The sequence below is a fragment of the Nannospalax galili genome, unplaced genomic scaffold (assembly GCF_000622305.1).
Source record: "Nannospalax galili isolate Female #2095 unplaced genomic scaffold, S.galili_v1.0 scaffold117, whole genome shotgun sequence".
Taxonomy (NCBI): domain Eukaryota; kingdom Metazoa; phylum Chordata; class Mammalia; order Rodentia; family Spalacidae; genus Nannospalax; species Nannospalax galili.
The window spans coordinates 2,322,567-2,335,111 of NW_008341422.1; the positions used below are offsets into that span (position 1 = coordinate 2,322,567).

The 12,545-nt window shown below is 39.8% G+C and overlaps 2 protein-coding genes across 6 annotated transcripts in view; one reads left to right on the plus strand and one right to left on the minus strand.

Annotated features, from left to right (window-relative positions):
- The window catches only part of LOC115071025, a 29,447-nt gene that overhangs the window by 12,214 nt on the left and 4,688 nt on the right, over positions 1-12,545 (plus strand). For all 3 annotated transcript variants that reach the window (XM_029565283.1, XM_029565284.1, XM_029565282.1), the window contains one exon: positions 7,898-7,970. In XM_029565283.1, the coding sequence (XP_029421143.1) occupies positions 7,898-7,970 (73 nt within the window). The remainder of the gene's footprint in view (positions 1-7,897; positions 7,971-12,545) is intronic.
- The window catches only part of Rora (RAR related orphan receptor A), a 106,419-nt gene continuing 96,820 nt past the window's right edge, over positions 2,947-12,545 (minus strand). For 2 of the 3 annotated variants that reach the window (XM_029565279.1, XM_029565280.1), the window contains exons 8-10: positions 10,890-11,000; positions 9,816-9,928; positions 2,947-7,585 (exon numbers count right to left, since the gene is read on the minus strand). In XM_029565279.1, the coding sequence (XP_029421139.1) occupies positions 7,421-7,585; positions 9,816-9,928; positions 10,890-11,000 (389 nt within the window). In that variant the 3' untranslated portion in view covers positions 2,947-7,420. The remainder of the gene's footprint in view (positions 7,586-9,815; positions 9,929-10,889; positions 11,001-12,545) is intronic. The other variant, XM_008836882.2, reaches the window with a different exon arrangement.

Sequence of the window (12,545 nt, forward strand, 5' to 3'; positions counted from 1 at the left end):
AAAGGGATAATTTTTTGTTCACAAAAGTAACTTATCTAGCACCACACATCAGAAAAAACACAAAAATAGCACACTCTAGTTCTAAACAGCTATGTCTAAAATAGATTATATAGTAAAACTGGTATTCTACAGCATATTGTGGATTTGATAAACAGATAAATATTTGCGCTGAGTAGGCTGTTTATAATATAACATTTTCTTATCTATACAGAATGAAAGCCAAAAAGTTAACTGTATAGAGATGTGTAGAACAACATTAAATATGACTCAAAAGCAGGGACGAAGGTAAATTTGAAAGAAGAGTAAGAGAGAAAATGTTTACAGGCCATTACAAGTTCTTAAGTTAATAGTAAATAAGGAATCAATTGCTCAAGTCGAAGAAAGCAGTAAACAAGAGATTGCATTTACATGCAGATGTCTAAAATTTGTAGGTTTTTAAGTCTATGCACAAAAGTCATTTGTTTTATTGCTTGACATTCAGTTATGGCTAGATTATTTAACCTATTTTTTTTTTTGTACTTTGGAAACAAGAATATTGTTAAAGGTGCCATAAAAATGGACAACATTGAAAACGGTTTGCAAATAAAACCACCTAACACTGCAGTTCTTTATACATATTAAAAGCCTTGTCTGGGGTTTGTCATATGTTAAATATATTTAAACTGGGAAAATATGTTGTAGCTTGAAGCCTCCCATTGGCCCAAACATCCAATACAAAAACACATCTCCACAAAAGGAGCAGGCAGACAATAACAGGTACATTTAAAGAAGCAGCCAGCTAATGTCCTAATGTTGAAAACATTCACCACTGTTGTGTATGAGATTTCAAACCATTGTGGATAAGCAGAAAGTTTGGGATTCAGGAAGATGTGTACAGTACATACAGATTTTTTTCCTTTGTGTGAACTCATATTCACTATATTGCTCAAGAATGATCTGCATTCACATATGCAATCTGTTCAGTCAGAATCAAGTTCCTAGAAGTAGTTTTTCCTCCACATGACAGCCACAATGCGCAAGAAAAGATTCACACACAAACACTGCAGCGGAGTTCCTAGAACAGCTCAACAGCAGCACAGCCTGTCACAATGGACAGTAAGTGACCCGCCATTCACTTCTAGAAGGATCAAACAAAAAGCATAGGACTGCTAATGTGGGAAGCACACTACATGTAAACAGCACACGCAGATTCTCTGGGCATCTTTTCCAGCATTCATCTCCACTTTCCATACAAGACTCACTCCACGTCACGCATCACTAGGAAAAGGTGGTTTCTATTTGGATCAAATATTCTGTCACTCATTTATAAGTAAATAAAGAACTGAATAGTATTTATTGCTCTAAGATTGAGGGTATGGTTGAACATGGAGCTCTGCCCCCATCTACGGTAGCTCCCTGGTGTGAAGCCAACCTTCCTGCTTATTATTTTTAAAAATTATTCTGAGAGTCTGACAAAAATGAACACACACACACACACACACACACACACACACACACACGTGTGAAAATGGAGTCAGAAGTGCAACCAGTTGCTTTTGGAGACATGGCTAATTGGCCTTCTCATCAACAGCAATAGAAAGAAAGGCTTCTGCTATCAAAGCTGGCCTAGCACTTTGTATATTAGTGTTTAGGGATAGAATGAAGGACTGTCTTGATGGATATTAGCAATCAAGATGGACTGTTACAGCTGAAAGTTTGGGCACGTGATTGATCCGTAGTAAGAAGTTACTCTGATGGGATTCTGTAGCACAACTTTATAAGTCAGAGGGGTGGCCATGTCATAGTATGTAAAAATGTCCATAATGTGTGCGTGCATGTGTGTGTGTGTGTGTGTGTGTGTGTGTGTGTATGTGTGTGTAGGGAGAGAAAGGGATGGAGGGATTAAAAGAGGGGAGGGAGAGTCCTGATACTTTCCACACTCATCACCAAAACAAGGTATAAAGAGTCGTTGTCATCTGATAGACAAGGACTGGATTCCCATGTCTTGTTCCCTCACGTAATAAGATATATGAATTTGCTGAGTGGGTGCTATGGGGTGGGAGAATCAGAGTCAACAACTACACTGAACCCCTCTAACTGTGGAAAGTGAAATATGGGACTATGAGACCCAAACTACATTTCAAAACTGTAACACCAAACAAAATGTCACTGCCCTACAGGCAGGGACTGGTATGTCTTCAAATATCAGCTCTTGCAGAAAAACACCAAGGATGTGCAAGTAGGAACTGTTCTGTGTGAGGGGAGTTTTGTTTGGTCCTAGAGGACACAGTGAAAGCAACAATAATGCTAGTTATTCTCTAGCATTAAACATTTTTATTTCACTCATCTCATGGATAAGTCTTGTCACTGGATTTAAAAATTCTTAATCCATAATACACAGTTTGAAATCATTTTAAAATGTACACTGTGCTGTGTTTCTCGTGAACATTCTATCATCTCCATTTATCAGGGAGATGGCAAATGGGGTCCCGAGGGCTGCACTTTGGTACTCATGAGTCTATCACTTACCAATGTATCTTTCATACACACTGCTATAATTCTGCACCACTTTGGGCATTATGCAGGGTTTTGAAGCACATGAAACTGAACAGCACAGAAATTTTGAACTCAACAAAATGAAACGATGGGGAGGAGCTTATGTGCCTACATGTACACATGCACGCACTCACAACACATACACCCACACACACACACACACACACACACACACACAGAGTTCTATACAGTTCGCTTGTGCCTTGGAGGGATAGCATCACCATCATCATCATCATTCTTCATAATAGTAAAAAACACAATTTGTCCCAGTCCACTGGCCACCCTGTTTTAAGAGTTTTGGAAGATCCCTGAGCACAATGTTTCTGACTCTCAGCCCCAACTCCAGATGACAGGGCTCCGTCCTTGATACTGAGATGGATTGTCATTCACAGTAAGTCAATCATAAGGTGCTTTTTTTTTTTGTTTTTTTTTTTTTTTTTTTTCCCCTTTTGTTTTCCACCAGTCAGCACAAAGAACTGTCAGAAAAATAGCTTTTTATTATTATTATTTTAAAATAGCATTGGAAGGACACATGACTTGAACAATTGATGTTTGGAACAGTGGCTTTAGGCTGATTATCTGGCTGCCTCTCAACAATAACAAGTGATTCGATCGACAATCCTTAGCCAAAAACAAAAGAAAAATAAAACAAAAAACAAAACCAAAAAACAAAACAACTGTACAAATATGTATTTTTCCCTGAGGGATCAAGGTACACCCGCAAGTGCTCTATGTACATATATTGCACTAGAGAGGAATGAAAGACATGTGCAAAAAAGCAACAGGAGAAGCTTACGTCCTACAGACACCTTTTCATCAAGGTTCTCCTAAGTTGTTTTGCATTTTGGAATGTGGGAACACAAACAGCTAGCTATTCCTTAGTCTACAACTAAAAACACACATGTCTACTATGGCACATTCAATGAAATAAAAAGTTTTCCAAAGACAGATAGACAAATTCCATCAAGAAAATAATACAAAGTTTGTTTGTTTGTATTTTTTTTTTAGAAAATTACATTACTTTCTTTCTTTGTTTCACATTACAAAATCTTTTTTTTTTTTTTTACTTTACACAAATCACATTTTATTGCAGGAATATTTCAAGTGCCATCAAATATTTATAGAAGGGTTAAAAAAATAGAAGTCTCTCTATGGTCCAGACAAGGCTTTGTATAGAATAAATCTTCTTTTTCCTCCGTCTTCTAGTTTTGATTAATGTATTTTGAATACATTTTTTTCCATTGACACATAGTAGCCTAGAAGCAGTCCAAAATACACGTCACACACGCAAGTCACATACACACACGCACACACTCTCCTTCCTCAACCCTGACCCTCAGCCCACTCCCATACACTCACAGAGATCTGGTATCCACACGTTAAAGAACAACCAAACTTAGAAGCAGTGTCTTAGGTCATGTTTTCCTTAAGTTAGGAAGGGTGAATCAGGATGCTGAAGACTTTGAAAAACCAAACAATCCATAGCTTTAACTAAGTAGCATACTGAATGCTTTAAAAAAATCCAGAGCCTTAGCACAATTTACAATCTGCCCAAAATTCACTTTTAATTTCATTGTGGCCAAGGCCAGTTTCTCATAATATAGCTGGATCATTTGAGCATTTGTAACAGAAAGCAGCTAGGTTTTGTACAAAAGCTTTGTTTACTTTATGTAAAAATAAATGATCTAAAGGTGGTCTAGCAGCTGAGCTGATAACAATGTCCCAAACCTTACGAGACGGTGGAGCCTATAAATCAAGGCAACTTTAGAGTCATGACGTGAACTATTCAATGTCATGGTTCTGTATCATCCACCACCTTATGTCACTACGCAAGTGTTCTCATAATAAGGAACAAAATAAAACTGCAAGAGTTTTTACACCCTCTTCTGGGCTCCCCTGTTACTCTCAACTGTGTTTATTACTGAGCTTCAGATCCCAACTTAGGTACAAATCATAGTCAATTGTCCTATCCATCTCTCTGAGCACGCCTGTCTCTACTGCTCCATCCCTACACTGTCAGAGAGCTTTCCTCCGAAAGCCTACCTCCTGCTTTTCTTTCAGAAACACCTAGAAGCAGCATTCCATCACTCTGTTTTGGTGTGTTTTAAAAGCAACGTTGCTGGCATATTACTGAGATTAAAGCATCCCCCCCCCCAATTAGGTACATGCAGAATCCTTTCTAGGAAAAGGAATTTCTTTGAAGGTCAACATTACACTCTCTCACCCTTAGAGAAGTTCAATCAACTCTTCTTATTCCCACTTGGACACTGGAATTAGGTTTAGTTGCTCTTTAGTGCACTAGCACCTGAGGCTGGTCATATGCAGAAAGCTTTGGTTAAAAAGAAGTTAATATACTTTAATAAAACCATCCCCAAATTTAGTGAATCTAACGAACAACACCCACCAAAAACCCCCCTCAAACCCCACACCATTCCCCTACACAGGAGAAACAACAGAAAAAGTGGACAAAGAAATAACCGAACTTGGTGCTCTTTTTAGAGTATAAATACTATTTTTAAAGGAACTATATGTGCTTAAATAAAAATTTGATTTAAACCCTTCTTGCCCCAATATAAATACTATGACAGCTAACCTCTCTATATAAACACATAAATTTTTATATGTTTGTAAGAAATTTAAGTAAATATTACTTTTCCATTTATCGTTTACTATGTTTTTTTGAAAAAAAAAACCGATGCTGCTTAGGCTTCATACACACACTTCTGTGTGAATAATTCCTTCTTCCTTTCCAAGACCCTCAGTAAATAAGGCAGGAAGTCAGTGGAGTTAAAAACAGTGAAGTGCTCTGGGAAGCCAGCCCTGGTAACCCAGATGGACATTAACAGGAACAGAAATGTCTGAAAAGGTTCTAGAATGACCCTAGAGGCAGTGGAGGAGGTGCTTAGACATACAGAGATTCTTGAAAGCCCCCACCTTTGTACCATAGAAGATGTTCTCTTTTCTTTACAGACATGGTCTTTGATGTCAGATCAGTAGCTTGTATCCCACCTCTAGTGTGACTGAGATTGTCTCCAAAAAGGGCACTTGTTTTTAAAGATTTATTTGTGTGTGTGTGTGTGTGTGTGTGTGTGTGTGTGTGTGTATGCACATGTGTATATTAGTGCCCATGGAAGCAGGAAGGGGGCATCGGATCCTTTGGAGCTGGAGTAACAGGTATTTGTGAACCATCTGATATGGGTGTCAGGATCCAAACTTCAGTCCTCTTGGTACAGAGCAGTAAGTGCTCCTAACTGTTCAGTCATCTCTCCAGCCCCAGGGGATCTGTCTTTAAAAATATGCACATTCTTATACCTAACACTGTCCTTCCTTCCTCCTCCTCCTGGGGATTATTTAAAAAAAAAAACAAAAAAACACAAACAAAAATACTTCCGTATTTCTCATTTGAACACAAAAGCTGAACAATCTCCTAAACATTTAATACAATAAATTACAGTCCACAGTTTTCTAGTGAAGATAAAATACACAAATGTCTGCAGCTGGCGTCACTTCCACTTTAAAAACTTAGAATATTTCAATAAAGGAAATGGGTTCCACACAGACTGCCTCTGTCTTCCATCCATTGCCTGCCAAATATGGAGAGCAACATTCTAGAACAGGGCCGTCTAGGGACAACTAGTGTAGAATACATTTGCTCTGAGATGAATTCTTAAGAATGCTTTGTGTGGGGGAATGCTTGCTCTACACGAAATCTTTGGGTCCTTATAAATAAAAGCTAGATTCCAATAAATACTCAGGTTACTGATTTGTTCTGAGAGAGCACTAGAGTTCTAAGCTGATACTGAGTCTCCGTGATGACTCAGTTGTGTAAAATGAGGTCCCCCCTCACCTCCCAAAGGTGGCATTTTTAAAAGCTTTAAAAAAATGCACATGATGCTTTAAGCCCACAGCACCAGTCAGTCGTTCAACTCCGTATGAAGCATAAACACACCTATTATTAATCTTAGGCAAAAGCAAAGTATGATTTAGGGAGTGTTCCATTTCTAATTCCAAATTTACACATGGGGAAAAAAATTCGACAAGTTGATTTCTGGATATGACCAGCCAGTCTTTTAAAAGTATTATTATTATTATTATTATTATTGTAAACAGCAGCAAAAATACCTCCCAACGTACCTTCCAAGCCTTCTCAGTTAAACTTGTGTTTCTGGTGTACATGCCACATGGCGACAGTGAACACGCTAGCATTTAATTTAAAGAAAAAAAGGTGCAAAACGGAAAGTGCCTTATCAATTCAACAGGAAAAGCTACACCAGTCACTACATTTTATATTAATTAAAACAATATATAAACAATCTCTCTTTTAGCTATATATAGTCTTCATGCCCATTTACCCTGTAATATAATGCTATTGTTGCGAGCGCTATGGATCCCCTTTTCTCGCCATTCCGCTGACTGGCAATAATCGGTGAGAAAAACAAAAACTTCCTTCATGAAACAAAGAGCAAGCTGTGCAAAGTAATGCCGCAACTTCCGCTATGCACACCGGGCACCGATTACCACTGGACTCTCCGCTGTCACCCGCTGAGTCTGTGGGCAGTGAGCTACAAGAAAAGGAACTCCTCCGACATTAGTACCCTTCTGTTGTAAACAGAGGTCAACCACTCAAGAAGTTGAGACAGAAAAAGGGTCCATATCTGTAGGCAGAGTGGAAATCATATGCATGAGAAAAACAAGTTCAACTTTTATTTGTTTCGATTGTTTCCCCTCCGGTACCTGACCCCCGATCACCAAGAGATGTGCAGTGTGTTGGCGCTCCAGGGCTGCGCAGGGTCATAGAAAGTGTCTCAGTTATTTTGTTGTTGTTGTTTTGTTTTCTTTTTCGTGTTTGTACTTCAGACATTCTAGAAGCGCTCAGGTGCTATGTTTACCCATCAATTTGCATCGCTGGCTCAAATTCTGAAGTGAACAATTCCTTGTATAACGGAGGGAAATGAAGTCGCACAATGTCTGGATATATTGCTTTAAATGCCATTAGCTTTTCTGTATGTCGTCCACATAAGGCTCTTAATGTAGACACCTTGCATATTAGCTGTAGCGGGAGAAAGGACATGATGTCAGGGGAGAGCCGGCATGAGAGTGAAAATTCAAGGAAGGAGGGTGATCTTCAGATCATTGCTCAGAATGTTTCGAAGATACTTGATGCACTTAGACCTCCAGTGATGGACTCTAAATGACAGTCACATCTTAAAGTGCTCGGAATGTACTTAATCCAAGAAGGTATTCAAGGGGCTGGGGAGGTGAAGCAATGGCTAAGAAGGTATTCATATGCAAACTGGGCCCCTGCCTGTCAGTGCTAGAGTCCAGAGGAGGAGCCTGAGCTCTAGTCTCCTCCCTATTCCAGGGTGCTTTCTGCCGAACCACTCAAGTCCTCTGATTACCTCTGTGGGAAGAGAAGAGGTCTACTGGTGAAGCAGGTAAGTAGCATTTACCACAGACACTGCAACCAGAGCAGTGGGCACCCTCTATACTGCATGCCGAGCTAGTGGGACTCAGTTTTTTTCCTTTTTTAAATTAAAACAAAAAAATGCCCCCCCATGTGTATACATATGGTGCACATGTGTGGAGGTCAGAGGACAACTTGTGGGAGTTTGTACTCTCCTTCCACCATTACAGAGTGGTCCTAGGACTCAAACTCAGGTCATCAGCACCGTAAGCACCTTTACCTACTGAGCTATCTTGCTGGCCCATTGGAGTCAATCTAAGGACAGATTTCTTCTAGACAGAGTTTTCTTTCTATTTAAAGTTATTCTGGGTCTCAGCCAATGAATAGTCAGGAGGCCTAAAGTCCCGGCACTGAACATCTACCAGCTGAAGGAAGGTAAGAGCACAGTCTTGCAAAGATGCTTGTCATTGCAAACACACTATTCAAAGGCAGTGGGCTTCTGGCTTCATTCCAGAGCTGTCCTCTGTAGAAACTATCCTCACTAGAGCATGTCTATGTGTCAGGTGCTCTCTATAATAAACTGATGGTGCTTTTGCACCTGAACACAAAGATAGAGAAGAGGGAGGCCCCTGACATTCCAAACCTTCGATTCTCCTTTTTTCTAAAGAATTTTTTAAATTTACTTTTTAATTTATACTAACTTTTACTTTATATATATGAGCATTTTGCCTGTATGTATGTAGGTGCACCACATGTATGCAATGCCTGTGGAGGACAAGAGTTACCAATGGCCTGTTAGCCACCATATGGGAGCTGGGAACCAAACCCGGGTCCACTACAAGAGCAGCCAGTGCTCTTAACCACTGAGCCATCTTTCCAGCCCCTAATTTCCCTTCTCTTAACTCATTCATCATTCGTCAATTCCAAAATCAAAGACAGCCTTCTATTCCCAATTTCTCAATTCTGACCTACTTGAGTTATCAGGAGAAAATAAGAGGAATGAGTTCAGTCAGGAAATCAAAGCCCCCAAATTTTATATCACCTTCTCGTACAATTAAACACATCAAAAGATCTCAGAAGGAAAGGGGCTTCTTTTTCTAGGATCAGAGGGCCATACTAGCACCAACACTAAAAGATATTATGATTTTTAAACTATATTTTTGTTGTGAAAGATAATTAGCTAAAATGAAGTCTCATGTTTTTAATACAGCATAGTAACAGGAAATTGATAAAATATAAAATTTTTGCTTCCTAATATATTGAATGGAAAGAGAACTAATATTGGACTATATGGTTATCTACTTTTAGTCTTCTTAAATGTCTTCCTTCTAAAGTCAAAGATTCTCCTCCTTTACATCACTATAGTATGCCAAGCATGCTTTGTATCTGAGTCTAAGGGAAGAGCAAGAAGTTCCTCAAAGTATTAGTGCTTAAACACATTTGTTTTCTGGGGCTGGAGAGATGACTCAGCACTTTAGAATCTTTTCTGCTCTTACAGAGGCCTCAAGTTCATTTCCCAGTGCTGTGTCACTGTGCACAGCCACCTGTCCTCCAGCCGCAGGGGACCTGATGCCTTCTTCTGGCCTCTGAAGCACCTGCATGCACATGTACCGCCCCCCCGCCCCATATACACGTAATTAAAAAAGAGTAAAAAAATCCGTTTTCCTACACCGTCCTATTATTGCAGGACACTTTCTGATAAATGATAGTGGATAGAATTTAAACTCGAGTGATGTGTTTTGACCCAGCAGAACTTTTACAGTATCCCATGGCATGTGGGTACTTTTGGGGACTGATCATGTGACTTACAAGTAGACTTGTAAGCATGATGGTGCCAGAGGATAGTGCAGGCCTAGTGGAACCCTCTGGATCTTACCTTTGTTAGGATTCCATCTTCTCGGTGATTCTTCTGTAGAACATGTTGAAGAGCTAGCTGAATTTTCTGTTGCAGTTTTTCTATTTTTACCTTTTCCTGAAGCCATGAGCGATCTAAACATGAGAAACAAAACTCTTTAGTATCCTTCCTCCAACCCAAAGCCAGACCACCCCTTCCTCTGAATCGGATATGGGTTATTATGCTACAGTGAGTGTTTAGAAGGGCATAGGCCAGTTTCTCTCTTTGAAAATTTGCTCCAGTATGAGTAAAAAAGCAACTGACTGCAGTGATAAGATAGGGTGTTAAGTCTTTCTATTTTTACTGATATGTAGAGGAAGGCAGGATGTCCCCTTCTACAGGATAGCCATCTAAATCAGGGCCACTCAGGACGTTAAATGAAACCACTGTGCCTTCTCCCCACAAGCCTTTCTGATAATTCTACTTCTGCATGTGATATTTATATCACATCCATCCTGCTGGCCTTCTTGGAAATATGAAATTGCTTTTTAACCCAAGGCGACTAAAAATATCAATAGAATTCCAGATGACTTAAGAGGTGTTAATTTAAGAGAAAGTCTTTGTGTGAGAATTCCAAGTGCGTGTGTGTGTGCAGAGGCCAGGTGACCTATCACTCTAACACCCTCCACCTTATTTCTTGACATAGACCATCTCCCAGAACTTGGAGTGAGCTGGCAGTGATCAACTTGTTTCCACACCCCCATAGTGCTGAGGCTATTCACATAGCCAAGTTGTATTGTTTTTATTTTTATTTTATTATTATTATTATTATTATTATTTTTACCATGGGTGTTAGGATCTGAGCTCAGGTCCTCATGTTTTGTTCAGCAATTGCTCTTACCCACTGAGCTATGTCTTTCAGTGCCATGAGGTCTTTTAAAAAGACAGCTGGGCGGATGTTATTCATTGAAAATAAATTTAATAAGGGTAGCTGTTGCTTTTGGGAGCCCCTCAAATATTCTCATAAATATTAGCTCATAAAAGCTCTGTACCTTGTGAAAAAAATTTTTACCTGGACAGTTTTGAAACCATTTTATTTTTATTTAGTTTTCTTACCTGCTGACATCAGTACAAATGCGGAAAATAATGCAATTTCATCTTCAGTCAGGTGCATAGAACATAAACTCTTCCCAAATTCAAACACAAAGCTAATAAAATCTTCACAACCTGCCAAAATTAAAATACAGTTTAGGATGCTGGTTGTTGTCCTAGGAGACAAATAGGGAACAAGTGAAGAGAGATGCAGCTGTTGAAGATCAGATGGTAGAGTAAACAATGTTTCTATAGTCTGCTAGCTTGAAATCTTAAAATAGAAGTTGGTTTAGCAACATCTCTATTGTCACCACTATCACCAGCCACCACTGTTATTACTATCATCATCATCACCATCATCATCATCACTACCACTACCACCACCATCACCACTACCACAGCATCATCACCACCACCACCTCATCATCACTATCATCATCATCACCTCCATCACCACCACCACCACCACATCACCATCATCATCATCACCACCACCACATCATCATCATCACCACCACCACCACCACCACCACATCACCATCATCATCACCACCACCACCACCACCCCACCACTACCACATCACCATCATCATCACCACCACCACTACCACATCACCATCATCATCATCACCACCACCACAGCATCATCACCACCACCACATCATCATCACCATCATCATCACCACCACCACATCATCATCATCATCATCACCACCACCACCACCACCACCACTACCACATCACTATCATCATCATCATCACCACCACCATCACCACCACCACTACCACATCATCATCATCATCATCATCATCACTTCCACCACCACCACCATCACCACCACCACATCATCATCATCATCATAATCACCACTATCACCATCATCATTACCATCACGTCATCACCATCATCATCATCACCACCACCATCACCACTTCATCATCACCATCACCATCATCATCATCAACACCATCATTACCACCATCACCACCACTACCATCATCCACAATGAGAACTTCTGTCCTGTGGTTCCTTGGCAAACATTGCTGTAGGAGGAGGAGGGGAGGGAGTGTTCCTCAGATTTCAAAACATCCCCCTCAGTCATTCCCATTTTAGGGCTGAGGAAATGGGGATTTATAGAGATAAGTAATGTACCTGAGGTCACAGCCTGACATTCAAAGTCAGGTCGTCTGACTTCAGAAACTTCATTTTGAACTAACAGGATCTAATGGCTATCAGCTAACTGCAGTGCTCAGTTCACTACAATACCCAGATCTGTGCTGGTGGTGTAGTTATTATAACTACTCACCAAACTGGAAAATGGAATGTGAAGGTCCCCTAAGTAACAATCCAATCCAACAAAGACTGTTTCAGTTTTGTGTCTATTCTATCAGATTTGCCAATTGTATTAAGATTTGTAAACATCAGTGGGCTGTGCTACAGTTAACAACATATTTCTGTCACATAATATTTTTTAAAAAATCACTTAACATATCTTGGAACAAAAAGGATTTCATTCTTCTTAATGACAGTATTCTGTTTTATTTAAATTATAGAAATTTGGAGCTGGGCATGGTGGCACACACCTTTAATCCCAGCACTCAGGAAGCAGAGACAGGCGGATCTCTGTGTGCTCAAGGCCAGCCTGGTCTATGTGATGAATTCAGGTCTGCTGGGCCTAC